Here is a 23,385-nt window from a genome sequence, read left to right as displayed (position 1 = left end):
GAACTGTGTCCTACATGTACCCATGAAACGCAAAGTAAGCACTGTGATTTGCCCGACAGACCATATTGTGGTGTAACCTTCCTTCAGTTCCAGGTTCCTTCTTGCAATTGTCATATGCTAGAAGGGAATGGAAGCAGCCACTTCCTGACCTGATGAATAGCCGTTTATGCACAATTCTCTTTGGCTTAATTACACGCGATCACATGTTGGTGAGGGCTGCTTTTGTGGCGTCTCCTGAAGCCTCTACGAATAGAACCAAGCACGTGGTCTAGTAAAATTGAGTAAATGTATTTTATTATCTTAACAACCGACAGCAGTGGCAAGAAAAAAAAAGAACAAGGAGAGAAGGTTTTTCTCCAGCAGCCTAACCGAGATCAGCTGCTGTTTAGGAGGTGCGACATGCAAGTGCATTTTTAACGGAGCACGCAAGATGAACAGCCCAGCGGTCACATGACCCAAAAGCATAATCCGATACGGCACTATATAGAGGAACGAAAATAAACTACGAAGAGACGCCTATACACATGTACAATAAAAATAAAACAAAGAAAAGCACACACACCAGTAAAAGAAACGGCAACCCGATGACCAAATAGTATTGCACCTAAGTAAAGTGTATCTGCTGCTGTTTTCTTTTTTTTTTAGAAACGTTGGTTGTACAGGGTCGTACACTTTGCGGGGAAGCATCTCAGTGTCAATATAGCCTTATACTGCGACTAATGCGACGACTAATGCGGTTATGTTTGTCAGGACAATTTATCAGCTTGATTTCATGCGAAATCTAAGCTGCTAGGAGGGCTCTAATATTAATGAGGCATTTCCCCTGAATGTGGCCGACTCTCTGTGTGACGCTGTGCACGAAATTTCTAAAAAAGAACTGTAGTAATAACTGCCTGCTCACTTTGCTTACCTCAAGGCAGCGCCGATCAAAAATAGCCATTTGTGTACAAGCTTAAAACGGCGAGCATGGAGTTACTATACAAAGAGAAATACTTTAAGACGTTACTTCGCTGACGTCTTTGTAGAAACACATTCAGTAGTAAGTACGGACCCTATTAAAAATATCTGCTAAGTTAAACAAATGCGGCCATCCGACTAAAACTTGCCAAGCGTTTAGGTAGCAGTGATGCATGCTTCGGTGCCTCATAATATAATGTGTATTCATTGTTTATGTTGGTAGAACATACACACTTTTAAGGCCAGAAATATTGAATATTTGTGGTAGAATGCGATCTTGCATAGGCGTGGAGCTTCTCTGTTGGCTAGGAAAGCATTTTTTTTTTTACATTTACCATTATATCTTATTCCGGTGAAAATAATTCCTTCTGCGTTTCTTCTGCGTTCCTTCGTCTCTCGGGGCTTATAATAAAGCAATAAATGACAAACGAAGGCACAATAAGCGTGAGGCGAGTGGTTCATTCGTGGTATAGGCGTGCTCTTGAACGTGCAATTTTCTTTGTCGCTACATATGTACACTGTCCACGTTGCTCCAATTCCCCAGCAACACATCGGCAGAGCCAGCAAGAACGACAAACGGCTCTTTGCTAACATGAAAGACGAACAGTCAACGAGAAACCGCAACCAAAGATTCAAACGTGCCAGCATCAGGTGTATTGCATTTGACTAGCAAAAAAACAAAGTATAATAGAAAGAAAACCGCAATCCATCTCGGCTCGATACGGTAATTGAATTGACATTATTAGCGAAACTTTCCAATGTTGCGCATCTTACAGCACAGGTACAACACCGTTGTGGCAACAATAAATGTGTAGTGTTAGCATGACTTACACCACCCATATTTTGTCACCTCCACTGTATCTAATGTTTATAGAGTGCAAGCGGCCCAGGAATAGCGTAGATATTTAATCAGCGGCGTGGCTTATGACATACCAAAATTTCAATAAATAAATTTAGGCCTACACCTTTGTAACTAGAAAACAGGCACCGTCCATTCCGTGACAAAGAAGGGCCAGGTGCCAAGCTCGAAGGTCTCAAAATTTTTCAGAGGGGCCCACATTCTAATCGACATCCGCCCAGTAAGAATTGGTTTGGCTGAAATATGAATATAACATGACGTAAGGGGGGATAGCCACATTAAAGCAAAGTATCATTTTGTACAAGCGGCCATTCTCTTCTGAAGGTGAAGTAATCGTGACGTAGTAGGTAGAAACGCCTTTATTCAGGTAGACTGAGGCAAACTAAGCGTTAAGTCAGTGAACATGCAGGTTACCTCACCTACGCGTCACCAAAATTTCCTGCACAAGGCTTGATCTAAGTAATCGCGCATTGTTATCGGCAATTTCTCGAACGTAGACGCAAGTCTGTCCTAATGTTTATCGTTTAATTTCTTGTGTGATTCCATACAGAGTATAAGTATTTTCGTGCAAAATATCTAAAGCACTTTAATGCTTGATATGCTTTTAATTGTAAGTGCCCGAGTAGATTGTGATGTGAGAGTACTCGCTAGGAAGTAAAGGTAGCCCGAAGCCGGAGGCATAAATTGCCTTTACACTCCAGTAGAGATATGCACCGAATCTCTCATTTTAAAGAGAGCTAAATTCTCTTCGGCTATAGAACGTGGCACGAAAGCTGAAGAATTTCGTTAACTTTCACTACTGGCCCGCCTGATGCCAACGCCCTCGGCCGTGTTGCAAAATGGCTTGAACAAAAACAACTTGCATGGTTACAAGAAGCTTCGTGTCATCGTGAAAGCTACAATCCAACAACCTGTCGCAATGTGAAGTATCAAACATAAAAGGGTAGCTGATAGTTAATTAGGCCGAGAAAGTACAACGTACTGCAGAGTTGTTTTTAGCCAAGAATTTCCTGCTTTCGCCTCAGAAATAGTTCCATGCTGTCTTCTTTTTTACATTCGATCCAGGAAGTTGGAAGATAAGTATTGCTCCAGCGGAAAGCTTATTTGGATGTGTTTCGCTTAAGCATCGGAGAATCAGACAACTAAAATCGGGCCCCTCAGTTTGCTTTCTTCTCGTGATGATGATATATGGGGTTTAATGGCGCAAGGGCCAATAATGGCCAAAGAGCGCCAGTTTCTTCTCGGTATATATATATATATATATATATATATATATATATATATCCTTTTTAGTATATCGTTCAAGATGTTAATAACAGATAGCACGTTCCCCGTAACAGTTCGGCCACAAAAAGCAAGAATCGGGAATTTGGCGACACTTTGCCACCTGCACCTCTATTTCTGCGAGAGCTATTGCCAAAAATTGGGAAGCTAAAAACCTGCACATGCCGAATTTCAGCTAGAATAGGCTCATTTTGCTCTGCAAACAGAGTTTATGAATGCTGAAAGTTAAGGTAGGGTAAGCGTGGACGGTTTCTTGGCGCACTTTTCAATACGGCTGAACAAACCGTTCTCTCTCTTTCTAGTTCGCCCGGCACGGACAGCGGACAGGTCACTACTGGCCGTATCACACGTTCGTTGGACGGAATCACCAGTGATGTCAGCGATCGTACGATACGACGTTAACAACCGCACCATACCTGTCGCCAAGAAACTGAGGTAACAGCTGAAGAAGCAAGGTGCTGATTAGTAGTGACAGCGACAAGCTCTACCCTCTGAGCAGACGCGATTTCGATGCAGCTTTCTTTTCTTTTTTCAATCTTGAAATACTCGACGTGTGCACAACGAAAAAAAAAATGCAAAGAAATGAAATGGCACGCAAAGCCACGTTTCGGACAAAATGTGAACTAAATGACGCCTGTGGCCGTGGGCCGATGCCGACAAGCGCCACTCAAGAGTCCAAACTTGGTCCCGGTGATGTGTAATACATCTTCGTCACCACGCTAAGTGGTGCAGACACGTGCTTATGATGGTTGGGCACGGTGATTCGTCGTGTCGAAGCACCGTACTCTCCGTCGTTACACCATTTCTTGATACCCCCCCGTTCTTGCACGTGATGTTTGGTCCCGTTTTCCTGTGCTGCGCGCTCTGGTCCGCCCCGTGGACCAAGGCGGATTTCCCCAAGGATCTCGACCCTTGCTGCTGGATGGCCGGAGACAATCGCCACCAGGAGTGAGTTGACGGCCTAGGATGCATACCGCCTCCAGCAGCAACTGCGAAGAAAACAAAGTAATGGAATTGCTGAAATCCGAGTGAGTTCGTTGCTGGCGTTAATTATTAAACGTGGTTACAGCGCTAAAGGAAGACGGAACGCTAACACGAAATACTGACACTAACACGCTCGACCTGTGCTTTTCGTGTTAGTGCGTCCTTTTTCTTAGCGCTGTTAACAACGAACCAAAATGATCGTGCGGCTCTTTTTGTCTGAGTGGATTTAAAGGCGGAAAAAATTCAATTTGATGCGCTAAAAGCCGCATGGAGGTCAGTAAAAGTCCTGTATACAGATCTCTCGAAAGCAGTCTGAACCTTGGAATGCTTAAATGTTTTCAGACCACAGGGTCGCATTAAGTGACCAAAAACGTTACGTTTTCTTGAAATTCTTTTTCTGAACTCACATTGTGATTGTACAGAGAACAACTTAAGCTCCGATCAGTCACAGTTTCGCCACCATTTTTTGCATGATTTATTTATACTCTTACGAACAAACTCGAAAGCTATGGAACCGGTGAAGTTAGCTGTCAAGCTCACCCTCAAGAGCTATCTCCAACACTTTGACAGTAGACGACACTCGAGATTATTGCAGCTAGGTTCATTTTGAGAAGGCAGGTCGTTCGTTTCGTTTTAATTTTCTTCTCGATTCATATCCTTTCGACAACTACAGATTATTCACAGGAAAGACGATTATGTGAATTCATTGTTTTTGGTTTAGTTCGCTAGCCTAACCATCTGGTAATTGTCGCATGGGACTAGCGAGGATGATAACCAAGATGTGACATCATTAGCACAGTTCACTTAGCCTGTAACAATAAACGCAGCCAGGATATACACAGATGCAGAATGACGCAATAACGAGCGTGCAGTGAAACTTAATGTGCGCTAAATGCACGTCATCTTTTGCTCAAGGTGGGCGTTTGCTAAGCCCACCTTCAGAACACGTTTCATCCGTTCCGTCTACACCGCCACTGGCGCATTCAGCACTGTTACATTATTTTTTTTTATGCGAGCTTTATATTCGGCAGCATGCGCTTGGTATTGTCACTCGACGAACGCCTTCTCCGTTCTTTCTCGTTATACGTGCACCTGGGCATCCTTTAATATTGCTCGTTTGAACTAAAAGCGGCGACCACTCGGCATTACAAGAAAGATCTTTACCACATTTTCGTACCGTCACATGCTAATGTGCCATAAACCCGTCCCTGAATTTTAGCAGCATAATTGAGGCAGAATTTCGTTTCCGCATTACACCATTCGCTATTGTCCTTTTTCTTTAGAATCAGTGATTTAATTTAATAGAAAATGGTTATCACCATGCAGATTTCGTTTTGACAAGTTTGCCATATGATGCGTACTAGGCGCCTTGTACACGAGATTACGTGAAAGGGGTCGGTAACCGGCGCGAAGGTATGAAAGATAACCTACCTTCAAAGCATCGGTTGTGTCTTATTTACTGATATTGGCACATACGTTCAAACGTGGGAAGTAGAAAATTGGAATTTATCGGGAATGTTTCATTTTGTTTCATCAAAGGAATTTATATCACTCTGCTGTCTTCTGGGGGATGTTATTATTGTAATTTTCGCAGAGCATATATACCTAAGAAATGGCTGTTTTCGTAACCAGAATTCACGTAGACACTTTTTTTTTCCTTTTTTTTGTTAACTTAATGCGATGCGGTATCTTCATTACTTGTTTTTGTGACGCTTGTTGAAATCGTTGCTTGCAAATTATTAATCTTCATTTGCTGCTGCGTCATTCGAGGCAGACATCGACAAGTAATATGCGGCACAATTTATCGGCGCTGATAACACTTCCACACTTATGCATGTCAAAAATGTCACATGCAGTGACACTGTTTGAGGCAGCGTGCTTCGACTATCGACGGCTTGGCGTTAGGCCACGCGCACTTACCGGGCGAGCGCCTCTTCTGTCCTTCGAACTACAGATGAACCAGGCAGAGCCCGAACACCAGCGTTGCCACGGACAAAGCCGCACCCATGCTGGCACCCTGAAAATGATCAAGGGAAACAATAGGTTAGTTAGTATACGTTCTAGGGAAAGGCAGAAATGACAAACATTTGCATAGGTGTGTAAAGATAGATGCGCAAAGAGCGGGAAATAAAAGGCACATCGTGCATTTGAGAATTCCTAAGCAAGTGGGATGAAACTTAATTTGATACCTTTAACGTGATGTGAAGGTGAAATAAAAATAACTGTAAATAACAGAAACACCTTCGCCTCAACCAGCAGAGTCCTTTTCTATTCTTTCGGCAGGAGTGCTGCTCACTGTAAGCGTACACGCTGTAACCTCTGCTACACTATAGGGCGAGTTCGTGCACAGAATATCGCAATCGAATGCCGTCATAGACTGCGTCAATGACATACCGTCAACATCGTTTTTAATGCGAAAGCATTATACGCCCCATTACGCAAAAATCCTGTGGCGGCGGCGGCAGCGGCGTGACCGAGTGATGGTACCAAAAATGGCCGACGTCAAAAATGCTTGGACTGACGACAAATTTCTCAAGGAGGTTCCTGTGAACAAAGTAAATTAATGGCTTTGAAAAGAAAATTTTGTATATTTAGGCCTCGGTGAGAATTCAACCCGGGCCACCGGGGTACGAGACGAGCACGCTTCTCTGACGCCACGGCGGCTCCGCGGTTCTGTTTGACTAAATAGGGAGTTTTAGATTAGGGGGACGCAAGCGTAGGGGCCCCCTAGCGCTTGCGTCCCCCTAATCTAAAACTCTCTAATGTGTGCCTAGCGCGTGCGTGATTGTACACGTCACGTTGCAGCCATCTGGCTGACCAAAATGTTTCACCAAAGGGAATGCTTGCGCATTCCCACACGTACGCAGTATGCCGAATTTTTTTCTTACCGCTTTCCATGCGTTCTATATTCTCGGCATGCAGTATAATTATTTATGTAGCAAATTATAATCAACAACACCATGTATGAACTTTTTATTCTGCACCTGTTGCATCATTGCTCCTTTTGTCAAGAGCATCGCCAAGAGCTGTAACGGCACGTCATGGCAACAACGTGGAAATAGCTCCCGTCATGCTAGCCGTAACTATTTTACTTTGCGAACGGTTTCGCGCGAGATATTTTATTACGGTCGATGCGCATTGCTGCCATTAGCCCATAGGGCTGATGATATCACCAGTTCTTCATCACTACGCGAACCTGACAGAACGTTAACGGGATCTTCCGACGCCAGACGTGTATAAGTGGCCCTTGTTTCATTTGTTTGTAAATTCGCCACAGCATCGTGTCCAGAAATGCGTCCTCTTGTTCACCGGCATGTCAATAGCCGCGTTTGCGTAAATGTGACGGTGGCGAATCGCATTCATGTCATCATCATCATCAGCCTATATTTATGTCCACTGCAGAACAAAGGCCTCTCCCTGCGATCTCCAATTACCCCTGGCTTGCGCTAGCTGATTCCAACTTGCACCTGCAGATTTCTTAACTTCATCACCCCACCTAGTTTTCTGCCATCCTCGATTGCGCTTCCCTTCTCTTGGTACCCATTCTGTAAATCTAATGGTCCAGCGGTTATCCGTCCTACGCATTACGTGGCCTGCCCAGCTCCATTTTTTTCCTCTTAATGTCAAGTAGAATATCGGCCGTCCCCATTTGCTCTCTGATCCACACCGCTCTCTCCCTGTCTCTTAACGTTAGGCCTAACATTTTTCGTTCCATTGCTCTTGTGCGGTCCTTAACTTGTTCTCGAGCTTCTTTGTCAACCTCCAAGTTTCTGCCCCATATGTTCATGTATGCGGCGGTAACGCACTAGGAAGGCGAATAGCATCAATACGCCAGGAGAGAATAAGTCAAGACGGGCAAGTCGACTCAACGCGGTGCAGGTAAACGCGGGTGTATCGCATCGAGAGAGAAGGGGAAGACAAACTGCCGCCGGCGTGTGGCTCTCCCCCGTCCACCGACGAAACGCACTCACCGGAAACAGGTCCCGGCTGGTTTCGGAAGAAGGGGATGCGCCAAACGTAAACGCGATCTAACCGCGATACACTAAGAAATGCGATATGCTGTACTATGGAATTCGTGTAAACGCGGCTAATTTTGTTGTGCGGGGCGACGCTTTTCTACATCCTCGTTCTCACGAAAAGCGGTCAGTCCAGCGGCCCGGCGCTAATATCAAGGATATGTCAAGTTCCTATGATATATCATTGAAGGTGATGAACAGCTGTCGAGACCGAAGCGTGTGCCATGGCTACTGAAGAACGTGTCGCTTGGAAACGAAAAAACGAGAGAGGCTTCGTACTGACCAATGATGTTAATACGTCGGTGAACGAGAAAAGGGCGTGTCTCAGGCTTAGCGTTGCTCTATAAAGTCTAGGCTAGGGGTGGTCAGACAGGCATATGCAAAGAGCCATAAAAAATAATCTTTTTAGATAAGAGCCGCGGTAGAAAGGTAGACGCGAGCCGCACTTGGACCCGCGAGAAGCCGCATTTGGGCCATTCCTGCATGGTCTAGGCGGTAGCTGACTTATCGGAATCGTGACGAAGAGGCCGTTTGTGGCGCCCTCTCGTGGTCCGCAAACATTTGCTATCGACTGTGCGTAACAAACGAGTAACACTCACGCTTGGCTTGGCCGTGGTGGTAGTCGGCGCGGCGGTCGTGGTGTTCTCGGCCACCTGGTTGTGGGCCCCTGGCACGGGTGTCTTTGCGGTGGTAGCTTCCGTTGTGGAAGGGGTCGAAGGCGAGGCAGTCGAGCTCGGCAGTCGGTGCCGGAGCCGCCGTCGTGGTGGTGGTCGTCGTTGTGGTGGGAGCCATCGTGGTGGGGGCTTCCGTCGAAGTAGTGGTTGTGACCTCCGTCGCAGCATTGGCCGTGGGTTCCGTGGCCGCAGGATGCGTCTCGCCTGTCGACGTCAAGCCCGTCACCCCAGCATCGTGGGCCTGCGAGAGAGCGCAAAACAATTGTTTTACGTCTTTTTTAGAGACCAAGCTCCGTGACTCACAAGTCATCGTCGTGCCTATAATAGTTTAGGACGCGCAGCGCACAAAGCGCGACAGAATGCTCAATGCTTCTACCGTGACATCTTCATGACTACACTATTTTAGTTATTTGATTAATCATTTGTACAGTTAACTCATGAGTTGCTTATTTAACGAGCACTCTTGTTATTCAGCAGGTTATTTGCAAGTGTCTGCATTATCTTTTTTTGTTAAACTGCATTTTGTTAATGAAGGCATAAGTGCTACTTGCGCCCACGCGAGGTGGCAAATTTAATAAAATAAGTTTAAAATTTCATTGGAACTAAAGATCAAATTGGAGCATTAAACAAGGTGCGTGTGTGAGAATACTCACTTATCTCAGAAAAAAAAAAGATGCTGCTGTAACCGGTGCATGACCTTCGTCATCAGATTTGTGGAATTTCAGTTGCAATCCGTAAGGCAACGTGATAACAGACGCAGGGCAGCGCGCCCACGCACCGTCGATGACTATTTTGCTCAGTACGGGCCTCTTTTAAAAAATTAAATTATGAGGTTTTACGTGCCAAAACCACGATCTGATTAGAGGCACGCCGTAGTGGGGGACTCCGGAAATTTGGACCACCTGGTGTTCTTTAACGTGCACCTAAATCTAAGTATACTGGTGTTTTCGCATTTCGCCCCCATCGAAATGCGCGGCCGCCGTGGCAGTACGGGCCTCTGCGAAAACTGCAGCGTCGTGTCAGTATTCGCACTTTTTTTTCGAACAGAGCACAGCACTCGCTTTTGTTAGCCACACGGAGCGATCGCACTGGTATAACAACACGACCGCGCCGCAGTCGTCGTCTATATATATATAAAATACTGCAACATGCTCAGCGGTAGACGTGAAGATAAAGAATTCCACTGACAAGTTGTACAATACATAGCGTACGAAAGTTTTAGTATGCAATGTGTCGTGTAGTTCACGGCCGTGTGGCGACAGCTGGATAAATAAATCATAAATTAAAGCACGCGCCTGCCAATTTAAAATTATAGTCGTTCAGTTTTCGTCGTTTCACTTTAGCTTATTGCCGTCCTGCTTAGCGGTTCCGGACAAATTGACGAAAGAAAGCAATGGGGGGGAAACCATATATCTCAAAGACGAAACAAGAAAAAAAAAAAAGAAATGAAAGAACACTTCACTTTAATGTCGGCTAATGTGAATGCCCTTCTCTCCATTTGTGTCGGGTACTTAATTTTTCTTCTCCGTTCCGGTGCTATACATTTGCTATTCATGTGCTATTCGGTGCTGTATAGGCGCCGGACTTCTCTGTTGGCGTGACGTGCCCCGTTCACAGCTGGCTGACCAAGCCTGGCCGTCAATGCTTTGTGTGCCTTTTTCTTTTCTGTGAACCAACGCGCTGAGGCTGCACCAGCTTGATGAGGATGGCGTCACTGTTGGCGCGGTGATGTGCTCACTCGAGGTTTGCACGGCTTGAGGCAAAATGTGATGGGCCGAGAAAACGTGTTCAAAGTCAGGCGAAATGTAAATAATATTTCTCAGCGATTACAAACCAAGTCGATTACAAGTCACGTATACGTTCCCACATTCGACACTCCCCGGAATTTTTCTTAAGCTAAGTTCTCTTTAGCTCTTCCCGGGGATCGTCGTTTGATCGGCGGATATATTTGTGGTTATATATACACGGGTGATCATTTTTAATTGTTACGTAATTTAAAAAAATCGCCTGTGGCAGATAGCACAGTTCTTGTCGCTGAGCTGGATTAATCGGAAGAGGCGGACATTACTAACACGCGAAATCGAAACACACATTCAGCTAATTAGCAAAAGCTGACTAGTTAAATTCTTAACTAATTACTTTACGGCACATATTGCAATTAACGAATTTAGCCTGTCAGTTTCTAAGACGCACTACTTTTAAATGAATTTCCAGGATTATACCAGTTTCGAGATATTATTTTCCAAAGTATGAGACGAAATACATGGGTGTTCCAGTTACTTTCGAACTTCAATGCATAAAAGCGCATTTTTTTAAAAAGTAAGGGAACAAACAGTGCATTTTTACGGTCAGTTTGATGGCACACACCTCCAAAATGGCGTCATTCTGCAAATTAATGCCAAACACCTGATAATCTCACCGGCTACTATTCGTAAATTGCAATATCTGCCGTAATGTAATCAATGAGCAAGTTAGCTATTAAAATTTTGTTGATTAGTTAAACATGTATTTCGATTTTCAGTGCAAGCAATTCCCGCCTCTGAGCAATCCAGGTCAAGGAGGACTAGAGTTATGGTATCTTCAACAGGTGATGTTTTAAAATTGCAGAAAACTTAGAAACTGATCACGCTGTATATATATATATATGAACGATTAGAAAAGAAGCGAGGGGGGCCCGATTCTGATTAGTCATATCATTGCTTGTATAGGTTTCTTATGTTTATTATGACGTGACTATATAGGGCATATATATATATATATATATATATATATATATATATATGAAGCAAATAGTTCTTCGGAATGTAATTTAATGTTCATTATTACTTTTTTTTACGTGCGCCTGCACTTCCTTCAATATCTAGGCAGCTTGAACCACTGAGCATGTGCTTGCTGCTACCTTACCCAGTAGATAACTTCAGGCACTGGGTACGCGTCCATTCTGGGCAACTCGCCCAGAATGGATGCGCCGCAGGGACGCCAAGGGTACGAAGACTTCAATGTATTAAAACGGAGCTTTTATTATTCTTTTGTAGCCAGAGCTACATTGGCCGTATTCTCGCCGTTTCGCTGTGGCCGGTGGCCGCACCGCGAGCTGAGCCGTTGCCTAGCAACCACCGCAGCTCGCAGCGCCAACTGGCATGACGTCAGAGGAGGAGCCGGTTAAACCGCGTTGCCACAACAGAGGAGGAGCCGGCGTTGCATCGTATATATACAAGGGGCGGCTCGGTGGGATTCATCGGCTGATATGCAAAGTGAGTTGGACAGACTGAAAGAATTAAGTCAGGCTTCATCGTCGGAACGAAACCAAGAGGAGGCAGCGAGCCGAGGAGACAGAGGAAGAACGAGCCGCACGCCTCGAGAAGCGTCGTAACTACCGAGCGGCCAGGCGAGTGGATTCAGATGAGGATAGCACCCGAAACGTGTTCAAGTCACTGGACGACAACCCCTTATCCTCCCGCCTCACCAACCATCGAGCCGTCTTTGTGGCAATTGAGAAACAACAAGATGAAGACCTTCAAAATAAATGCGTTCCACTTTAAAAATGTCTAGTCTTTAATGAAACCATAACTTAACGAGAGGTAACAACCAAACCTAAACACTCAGACGTACGAAGCTAAACGATAAAGATGTAACCGTAGAGAGAACCAAGCTAAACAATAAGATTAACCGTACCTATCGCTACGCACACCCAGGCATAACTGAGTTAAGCAACAGCCATTTTTTTTTTGCATCTTCCCGGGAGTTAGGCGTTCATCGTCATTTCATCGTCTAGTAGATCACATGATCGCCGAGAACAGCTGAGCCTGCGCGTGCGTTGTCAGTGAGGGTTAAGTACTGAGCGCGTGTCATGTCCAAAGCGCATTCTAAGTTTCGAGGAAGTGGAAACCAGAAACAGGCGTCCCGCTGAACAGGCACGTAAATATTATGCCGCCGAACACGACGAAAGTATACTTTTGCGCAAGCGAACAAGATCCAATGGACATGTTGGAACCTATGTAAACTCCTTCAGCGCAACACGTAGTGATGCTTTAATAACCTCATTACGGATTTGCACGACGACTATGCGCTGAGAACGTGCCCTTGTTCGAACATGCCCCCAAGCGAAAAAAAAAGAAAAAAAAAGGATGGCGGTCAGCAACGTTTTACTGCCTTCTGGGTGGTTGCAAAGAAACCGTGCGTAGATATTGGGTTGCCTTACAGCTTTCGTAATATGCTCATGAGTTGATTCCCGGAAAGATGACTCGCTACGGTGTAACAAATGCCAAACTAATCAGAAGATGGGACCTTCAGCTGTCTATGGTTTGCGCGTAAAAGCCGGCCTTCATTTTAATGCGAGTCACGTGGGGACATGTATAACGCTGACGGGCTGCCAAAGTCGTTCATATACGAGCGCGCGCGAGATACGGGTGCAACACTTTTGAGCTCCATTTCGTGCGATTATCATGCGGGAATGTTGCCAAGCTATTCATTGTTTTTTTTTTCACTTGCGTTTGTATGATACATTTTACTACGATCTCCCTTTGTCTAATTGGTTGCGAAGATCGGTGGGTCCTTACGTTTAGTTGTATGCACAATGAACAACTGCTCTCGATTTTGCGTTTGATAACGCTGTTTCAGGGCGGTTCCGTTTCGGCACCACGCACGCCATCGTTCGCTCCTTTGCGCTTCCGAGTACGCATTCGATTGCAGTACCGGGTGGCCCCTCAGCTTAAAGCGTTGAAAGTCGCTGCTGTTACGACTGAACTTGGGCCGGATCGTGAGCGTCCAAATTGGCAGACCGTCAGTGCTTCCTATGCTAGAAATTGCGTTGTGCTCTTTCTGCTTCCGGTGCCGCAGTTATAAATCACAACACACGCGTAGGTATCGCGTGCATATTTACCTGGGCACTTCTCATGGCATTGTTAGAAACCCTTACGTGCGTACGTCTCTTGTCGTGTGTATACATGTTTTGTTGTTTCTCGAACACATGAGTGTTGTAAGCCTTAAATGAAAAGAAAAAAAAACTCTAAGGAAGCATTTACGTCAAAGGATCCGAGATCTTTTCTTATTTAGATTTATATACATTATTTTCCTTGAAATAGAAGCGTCCATTTATTCGCTCGTTTCCATGTGCAGTCAAGAAATGGCATAACGATGACTCAAGTGACCCACAGCCAGGCTCTCGTTTCCTTGTACTGCTCAGTTCCTGCTAATGCCTATCAGAACAGAAAATTGAGCTATTTGGTATTGACTAAGGATGATGTATTGCGGCGAGATAGACGTTACACAGGACGAGGAAAGCACACAGACGTGTTTACTTCGTTTTGTGTTACGTCTTTCGCACTGCAGTACACCATACTCAAGTTACAAGGACTTCGCACGTTTAAATACGTGGCGCTTTCTTCAGCACCCGCCAGGCGTTGAAAGCAAAGCGGCTTCTCATCGCCGTGTGTGCTCTGCAATCCGCAGCAGTCGCTGTCTTCGTAGCTGACTGTTAACGTCGAGTAGAGACTTCTACGCCCATATACGAAGCAGCACACGCTTAGATGTAACCTATATATAGGAACCAAAGCCTCGGGTAACGGACATTATAATGTCCGCAACGCAGTTTGCAGGACACCGCTTCCGTGATTTGTAGGTTTGTGCTTAAGAGGGGTGAGGACAAATAGCCGAACTTAGCCGGTGTACACATGCTCGAAGAGCAAGTGTGACGTACGGACTTTCTAAAATGATGGGCAGCGACAATTGGGCACAGTTTGGAAGGCACGGTCAGTTTCAAGTCGCACTGGCCTGTATGTGAACTATAAACTTCGCGTTGTGGAGCCCATTTTCACGGATTTTATACACAAATAGATACCAAGCATGCTCTAAGAAACATAGGGCAGTGGCTTTCTTGTCTCTCACGCAAATGCCTTTGAAGGCTATCAGGTGCAAGTAAACGTCCCTTCAGCACTCCGGGGCTCCAAAACCTAGCGCTCTGCGCAAACACGACACCTACTGCCATGCTTGTGGAGTAGATGACGAACAATTGCGAAATAACCGTGAATGCAGGAGGCTGGCGCGAGGAATAAGAGCCTATACGTTGGGCTACCCGAGATGCTGGCCAGCTTGTACCGAGCGGCCGCCACGAGAGACGGCGGGAAGTTCATTCGAGTAGCCTACGCGACAAAACCTCGTATCGGCTCGTATACACTCGCGAGAAGTGACGCTGCAACGCGAATGCGTCTCTGTTGCGAATATTGTCGAGAACAATAGCATTCCAGCCCAAGCTTATAACGACTGAAAGTTGAGCGAGTAGGCAGGAATATGTCATGGCACACGGAAAGGCAGTCGTGCAAAACACGGAAACAAGTAGAACGAGAAAAACAACACAACGGCGTCTGTGTTGTCCTTCTCATTGTACTTGTTTACGTGTTTTGCGTGGCTCCCTTTTCGTACCGTGAATTCAGTCGAAGCATACACTATGCAAAAGTTCCAACTCTTCGAAAAAGGAGTCTACGTCGACCAGACCCTCCAGCTGACATGGGCCGTTATTTATTGGAAACGATGGTTCTGGTCTGTTATAAACGGTTGTGGAGAGATTGAGGTAGAAAATGCATCGGTTACTACATTAATCTATGTTCTACCACATTTATTTATTTATTTATTTATTTATTTATTTATTTATTTATTTATTTATTTATTTATTTATTTATTTATTTATTTATTTATTTATTTATTTATTTATTTATTTATTTATTTATTATAACAGGGTTTAGTGACCATGACATCAAGCCTATATAGTTATGCGCAAGGTCTATAGCCCAGTGCAGTCCAATAAATAGTGCACACGCACGTACGAGCGCTTGCAACGCTGAGCTTCAGTCTCCTCGATTTCATGAACCAAACGGCAGCTGCGATACCCGGGCTCTCTTCGTTATAACAAAATAAATAAATTGATAGGGAAGGTGAGCGTCACGCCATCATTTTTATCGCGCATATCATCGTCAGCCATAATCGTGCCACGCATCTCGCTGAGCTAAAGATGCGCGGCGCGATAATACGCAGCTTGTCGTTGATATGCTTGTCTTTCTGGTTTTTTCTTGTATACATTCGCGTGGATGACGGGACTTCCGCCTCAAGGAGGCGGAGGAAACAAGACACGCGTGACGTATCGACGGCACCGCCACCACGGCAGAGCGGAAGGAAAGGAAATTAGAGACGCAAGCACTTGGAAGCCGACAAAGAGAGGGCGGTGCGAACGTAGACATGGCCGACGCGGGTCGCACAGTGGAAAATCTTTGAGAAACCTGTATTATCTTCCTGGGAGTCTACTGATCTTGAAAATGGTGCCTATTGATAACAAATCTACCCAAATGCATATCCGAGGGACGCCGACGAGCCAGCTGTGGAAGACGACAACGACGAACGCGTGAGCAGTGGCACGAGCGCGTTCGCGCGGATACCTGAGTTTTTGCACACGCAGAACACAAGGGCACGCGGAACCCTAGCGATAAACAACTTCAATGTAAAAAAGACGTTTCGCGTATTGCATATGAGCAAGCCAAACGTTACTAATTGGAATGTACATATTGCACGAATATGGAAGGGAACGCTTGTCCTGTATTCAAGCAAGGTTACGAAAAACTTGTGCGAGATAACTTGACTGACTGCTGTTTCCTGCATAAGTTCTCATGGTGCAGAATTTTCATCATGAGACTTTTTTCTTTAGCTCTGCAACAAGAAAAATTATCAGTTAAAAAAATTGTTGTACTAGTATGCTTCAACCTTATGCTTCAACGGAGATCCTTGTATACCATGGTCATGCGCTTCGTTGGTGCAGAAAGCAACGAGAACATTACTACAGTACATGAAATCGACAGGTCTCTAAGGCCGTTTAAGACTTGCTAGGCATTTTCACATATGCTGCTAACGAGTGCATGTTCTCTCTCTCTCTTCGCCCCTATCTCCCCTTCCCCCAGTGCAGGGTAGCAAACCGCACGTGTGCCTGGTTAACCTGCTTAATGTATTCTCTCTCTTCTGTATATTCTTCTCTCTTGATGGTCTAACGATATCAGTAACCGTGTAAATATAAAACGCTTTCTCGATGGTCTAACGATATCAGGAACAGTGTAAATATAAAACGCACTGACAAAGTTCACTTAATCGGACATGTGCTTAAGAATTAAGGATTCGTAGCGGGAAGTGACAGCATGACATAATTAAAACAGCCTCGTGGACAGGACACTTCAGTAAGGCATCCTTTTACAGAGACAGTGCGTTGTGGAAAACCCTGTTATGCAATGTCTGATTTGAGTCTATTTCGTAAAGCTATCCCACAGGCATATGCACGCTGCCGTTAAAAAAAAGAACGTTTTCGCCAGAAAATTGACGATTGCAGCTCTGTTAACGCCGTAATCGCAGTATTATTGCAACAAGCCCACCTTTAACAATCATAAACTTAACTTCTACATCTAGTGTAGGCTGCTCTAAATTAGCGAATATTTACTGCTGCTTTTTGTATGTTCGTACTTTTTGAGTGTATTTCATATTTTTTATGCTTGTCGTGATTTCCTTTTGTTTGCCATGCGACGAGGAGCAGCTAGTGCCACCTAAAAGAGCCAACCTCTCTTATACCACAGTGTTAATTATTTAAAAGATTTAGGCGTGAAACCGTTATAAAAGGCGCTAGAGAGCCTTGAAATATTGACAAGATGACTCTCAATGTACTCTATCGTATAGCTCAAAACTGTCAGAACGCAAGCTTTGTTTCAACGGTATACCGAAACTTATAATTTAATTTTCTGTCCAAAGAATCGTCATTCCCACAGAGGCTTCGGAGCTGATGACCTGCCATGCATTTACTAGCTATAGGCCATCGACTCCGTGTTATCGCGAGGAGTAAGAAAAAGAAAATCAACGCCAGCTATAATTTAAAGCTCATTCACGTTGTGTGAACACGTCGAGGCCACCTCCACCGTGCATGGTCACCTGTTCCTGACTCAAAAAGAAAGAAAAGACGTCAGCCGCAGGTTCCCCGAACTGCAAAAAAATTATTACAGGACCAGCTGCGCACTCAGGCTGTCCTGGTCTGTCAAGCACCACCAGAGTCGAGTGTCCCCGCAGAAGTGGTCGCTGACAAAAACCGCGTTGCCATGGAAATGGCGCGACCCGGTTCGGGCAAGCCTGACTGCGGACACCCCCTCTCCCTCCTCCGTGCCATTTCCCTCGTCCATCGCCTTGTTGCACGGCGGCCGTAGCCTCGCATATCGCGAACGGCGAGGCATCCAAACAGCGGACGACCCGCGGTCGTCCGCTGCTGCTGCGGCATACAGCGCTCAACATGCGCGCACCGTCCGGACGCGCTTGAGACGCCAAGCGTGGCCACGAACCCGGCGTCTGTACTCGGAATCCGTGCCCTGGCGAGGTCGACCACTCCTGGCGCTCTTACCTTGCTTTTTGAGCCGACAAACTGGCTCCTCTCGATTCTCTTGTTAATTTGTTCGTCTCGTCCGTGTATGCCTGCTTCCACCGCAATCTCTTGACTCACAGTCGTGACCGGTCACGGACGCTTCGCGGCTAATGCAAAGTGGAAGGGCCCCTTCCGTCGCGCCACGTGTTTTGCACGGTGCGTATCGGACGCGCGCTAAGTACCCGTGCAGCCTTTTCTCTGGAAAAACACCGAGGCCGCGGGTATTCTGTGAACTAACACCGCAGTGCACTAACGAAAACAACGGCGAGCAGCTAATTTCCTCTCCGTGGTTGCCGTGTAACAAAAGAGCGAAGCGCTTTATATACTTATCAGGCCAATTCTTTGCACGGTACGCATATTGAGGATGCCCTGCTGCTGGACGTATACTGAGAATTGCGATGCCCGTCACGCAAACGCGTACCGGCGTGGCCAAACAGATCAATAACGATGCACTGCTTGCATTTCGTGATCTGTTTGTACGATTTCTGAGTTGTTTGTATATATAGACACCATTGCGAAACGTCGATGCGACTTCGTTTGGTTCACTTGTTGACTTGGTCTGTTCGGCCAACAAACGCCGAAAGGAAATCGACCACTGTGTCTTTTTCTGTTTTCTGTGTGTGTGTAGCTACTGGCTTTGCGCAACAAGCTTCGCTCAGCGTTGTATCACGCCCATTTTCTTATATAGTATACACCGTCTCTAAATATGGCATGAGCACCACGAGCGCCAAGCCTCCTTGGAGCCAGCTCTTTCAAAGCTGCGTTTACACCCAGATGACGCTCACGGATGGTGGTTGGCACAGTTACTGTATATACCCTGATCCGGTAGTTTGCGGCCATTTAATGAATGTGGATAGATAAACATTCACAGTTACGTCCAGTGGAAATTGCAGCTTCGGTTCCTCGACCATATACTGTAGATTACACGAGTTCCTTTCCTTGTTTTCAGTTCTTGCAGTGAATCACACCGCGTAGCAGCTTAATCACATGAAGCCGTGGAGGGCGACTCGCTCTTTGGCTATGAGACGTCGCATCATGCGGGAACACGCAGCATACTTAAACATCTGAAGGTCATCGTAATCGCCAGCTTGAGTTGATTGGTTTTGAATAAGTAAGCCGGGCGCGACTTGGGCATCGCGCTGTGCGGATAATACTGTCATGATTATCTCCAGCCCGTTAGCGCTGTCTCGCGCAAACGTCGGCTTCACTTGCTTGCGAATTACCTAACCTCATCAGTTCATCTGCGTTCCTTTCTGTGCCGTCTCGCATTAGGTTTCCCTTCACTTCACATCCAGCCGTTCGTTCAATTGTTAGTCTTCAAAGATACATACGTTGGGCTCAAGCTTCCGACCTTACGTCAGCCATCATGACGCAGGAAAGCGTGGCACCGCTGCAGTCAAAGTATATTAAAGCACTGATAGGCCTTCACAAGCGGAGAGCTTTTCAAATAGCAACACCCAATGAGCAGTTTATATGTTTCTTTTTTACTGCGGCGATTTTGTTTTTAGAGCGCAGCGCTCAGGAGCCCGTTCCTGCGGAGGGCGCCGGCGTTGCCCCTCGTAACCGAGCGAACGCGGAGCGCAGAGGGAGATGAAAGACGGCGATAGCGAAGAGAGCGCGACCAGGAAATCAGAGGAGGAGGGTGTGGCGAGTGCGTGAGACGAAAAGCGTAGTGCCGCGCAAGACGGACTCTGCGGCGACGATGGCTACGAGATGGCGCCAGAGTAGCGCGCGTCGTCTGCTCACCAAAGCGCTGCATGAGCGGAGGTCTGTCTGCGGCGGCTGCTGTGAATCGCGCCCACGCGTCACCCACGCGCTTCCTCTCGCAATCTCCCAATTAACGAGGCAGTCGCGCCACACTTTGCTCCGTTCGGAACGCACCGCACGAGACATTGTCCGCGCCAGCCAATATATCGCGAAATGAAAACACGTATAGAGCTGCGTTCAAATTTCGCATTAGGGAGTATCGTAATCATCGGTGAATGTTTCTGTTCTTGGTACGATACTCTCTAATGTTTTGCTTTAGTCTTTGAGATCTGACGTCGTGTTCTTTCTTTGCTTTTTTTTTCTTTTCTGGCTCCTCCTTCCTGAAGAGTACGCCGGTGTTGTGCCTCTTCCGGTGGCAGTTGCCAGCTTGGTCCATTCTGTTCTTTACCTGTCTGCCAATTATACACGTTTTTACAGAACAAATGATAATGACTACCGATCGATAATAAAAATAATAAGCGAACGTAGTGATAAACAGGGAGTTGAAATGCGGCTGGATGGTCTCTGCTAAGCCGTTGTATAGGGACAGACATGGACGTCTGAGGGAATCACAGCAGTCGCGAAATGTCGATCGACGACGTCTGCATGGACATTCTGGGCAGACGAGCAGTCACGTAGCCTTCGACGGCTCTTTTTGTTTGTTTTGGTTCAAACGTTATGATATTTTTTTTTCTTTGCACGGCGCCCTATACTTTAGTCTATTAGGGCTCGCCGGTCGCGCGTTCCGCTATTGACGCACGGCCCGCCGAGCGTGGCCCGTCGTAGACTGGCAATCCCGGTGTCGGCGTGTGTGTCTCATTGATTTCCGATGGAGGTCGAATGTCTGGCACGCCTGGCAGTGCAAACGATGAGCTCCGGCACAGGTGCAACTCTTTCTCCGCAACGCAATGACCACCGTGCTGGCGTTTATTAAGGCAGCAGTGCGCCAGTTGACCTTTCTGTTCTCTTCGTTTTCTTGGGGAAGACAAAGCAGTCTCGAAGACTTGCGATAGTTCGACATTTTAACGCGACAGCGTTAAGGGCCCCTCTTGCGGAAAATCCGGCGTCGGCGTCGATGTCGGAGAAAGCGCCGGCGTCTGGGGCGGAGAAAATCAGCCCGACCCACGCCGACCATGCAGGCCCTTCGCGTGGCGCATAGGCGCTGGTTAAATTATCGAATATCTCAAAGCAAAATATGTCAGAAAAATCATAAAGTACGACGTAACCACAACCCACACACGTGATAGCGTCGGATTGTAATTTGAATATACCACAAAACACAATTCTCTTACGCGGAAACTCAAGCCCCATTTCCATCATTTCTACCACTGACATAGCGGCGCGCCGCGCGGTTTGCTCCTTGCAGAAATATTATACAGATGGCGCTTGCCTCCTCAGCAGCCGAATGTTTCCAAGGCAATGACGAGGTTGTGCTTGAGGAAAAAAAAAGAGCCTGAAAGCGAACTAGATAGAAAAGGAGCTGGTGTTGACAAATTTCTACTGGAAGAAAGCCGCGAAGAGAAAATTCCTAGGCGCACAGCCACAGGGATAGACATGGTTCCCATTAGGCTGATTAATGAACCGCCAAAAAGTAAGGAAACGCTGCTGAAAGCAGTTGAAAAAAATCACCGCCCCTTCCACCCCGTGAAGATGGTTGAACAGCGAAGCTGTGTTAGTTACACCGAGTGTTACGAGTGTTACACGCGCATGTGTTGCACGTGATGCAATCGCGTAAACACAAGTAAGCACAGATCTACAACAGGAAGTTATATTGAACGTTGCGAGGCGAGAAGAAGCAGCGACTTCCGACACTACTCGACGAGTGTCCAGTTCTGTGGTCGAAACCTACCGAGCCGCCGCCAGAGGCATCGGCTGCAGTCACGGACACCGCACGCGATCAGCGCGAACGCGGAGAAACGCGGGCGGCGTCGGCAGCAGCTGTACGCGTTGCGCGTTATCCGAAAGGGCGCGCCACACAGAAACACCTTCTCTTATTGCCTCTCCTCCTCGCGCCCAGCGCGGCCTCTCATTGTTCGCCTCCTCCCCCCAGCGCGCCTTCTCATTGATCACCTCCTCCCCCAGCACGCCTGTCCTCCTCTGCTGGTCACATGACCTGCCCTCCCCGGCACGGCTCTCATCCTCTCCTGGTCACGTGACCTGCGTGACACCGCACAGACGGCGAAGGGTCGATTAAGAACAGCTTCGCTGTTAGAAACCTTAAAAGATAGAGGAATACCAGACAGCTGGCGACAAAGTAGAATGAATTTAATTTATAAAGGTAAGAGGGAAAAACATAGAATTCACTCATATAGACCGTTGACCATTACATCGGTGATATGCAGGTTGGCATTGCAGGCAATTAAATTGAAGCTGCAAGCATGGGCCGAGAATAATGACAAAATCGGGAGAACTTCAGAATGGCTTCAGAATCGGTGTAGACGCCTGGATGGTAACTTGTTTGTCATTACTCAGTTTATTGAAATATCCAGAGAAGAAAGGAGACCGCTATATGTGGCTTTTTTTAGACATTGCTGGAGCGTATGACAACGTAGACCGCAAAATTTTGTGGGATATTCTGGAAGGGGAAGGTATAGGCAACGACTGTGTACAGCTATTGATGGAGATTTACCGAGAAAATACCGTTTGCGGTGAATGGGAAGGGATGAAGAGCGAGGATAAAGTTGATATCAACAAGGGACTGAGACAGGGGTGCCCTTTATCCCCGCTACTGTTTATGGTGTACATGGTAAGGATGGAAAGGACGCTACAAGGAATCAATATCGGGTTTAACCTCTCATACAAACAAGCCGGCACCATAGTTGAGCAGCAGCTTCCAGGTTTATTTTATGCGGACGACATTGTGTTATTTGCTAACAAACAACGCCTGGTTGATATTATTGGAGAAGAATGTGAGAATTTAGATTAAAATTCAGCGTTAAAAATCAGGTTTTATGGTATTCAATGAAAACAGTGAACAGATAGTGTTGATACAGGGCCAGGAAATACCTCGGGTAAAAAAAATATAAATACCTTGGTATATGAATAAACGAAAGCGATAGATGTCTGGAGACACAGGAAAAAACAATAATAGCAAAAGGGAAGCGAAATGCGGCCATAATGAAGCACATAGCACTATGGGGATACAATAGGTAGGAGGTGCTCCGGGGTGTGTGGAAAGGTGTAATGGTTCCAGGGCTTACATTTGGAAATGCTGTTGTTTTCTTGAAGTCAAGGGTACAATCAGGACTCGATGGCAACCAAAGGTCAATGGGACGCCTCGCGATGGGCGCCCACGGGAAGACTACTAATGAAGTTGTGCAGGGTGATAAGGCTGGACAAGTTTTGAAGTAACGGAGGCTCAGAGTAAAATTGATTTTGAAGAACGACTGAGGAATATGGAAGAAAGTAAATGAGGTGCGAGAGGTATTCAGA

General features: G+C 46.3%; 1 protein-coding gene across 3 annotated transcripts in view; it reads right to left on the bottom strand.

The window, feature by feature from the left end:
- Positions 1-275: 275 nt before the first annotated feature.
- LOC119461621 (coiled-coil domain-containing protein 80-like) overlaps positions 276-23,385 on the bottom strand; it is a 111,254-nt gene continuing 88,144 nt past the window's right edge. For all 3 annotated transcript variants that reach the window (XM_037722975.2, XM_037722976.2, XM_049671767.1), the window contains 3 exons: positions 8,700-9,015; positions 6,005-6,101; positions 276-4,089 (listed from right to left, as the gene is read on the bottom strand). In XM_037722975.2, coding sequence (XP_037578903.1) covers positions 4,062-4,089; positions 6,005-6,101; positions 8,700-9,015 — 441 coding nt within the window. In that variant the 3' untranslated portion in view covers positions 276-4,061. The remainder of the gene's footprint in view (positions 4,090-6,004; positions 6,102-8,699; positions 9,016-23,385) is intronic.

This window comes from Dermacentor silvarum, chromosome 8 (assembly GCF_013339745.2).
Source record: "Dermacentor silvarum isolate Dsil-2018 chromosome 8, BIME_Dsil_1.4, whole genome shotgun sequence".
NCBI lineage: Eukaryota > Metazoa > Arthropoda > Arachnida > Ixodida > Ixodidae > Dermacentor > Dermacentor silvarum.
This window is presented reverse-complemented; position numbering and strand designations above follow the sequence as displayed.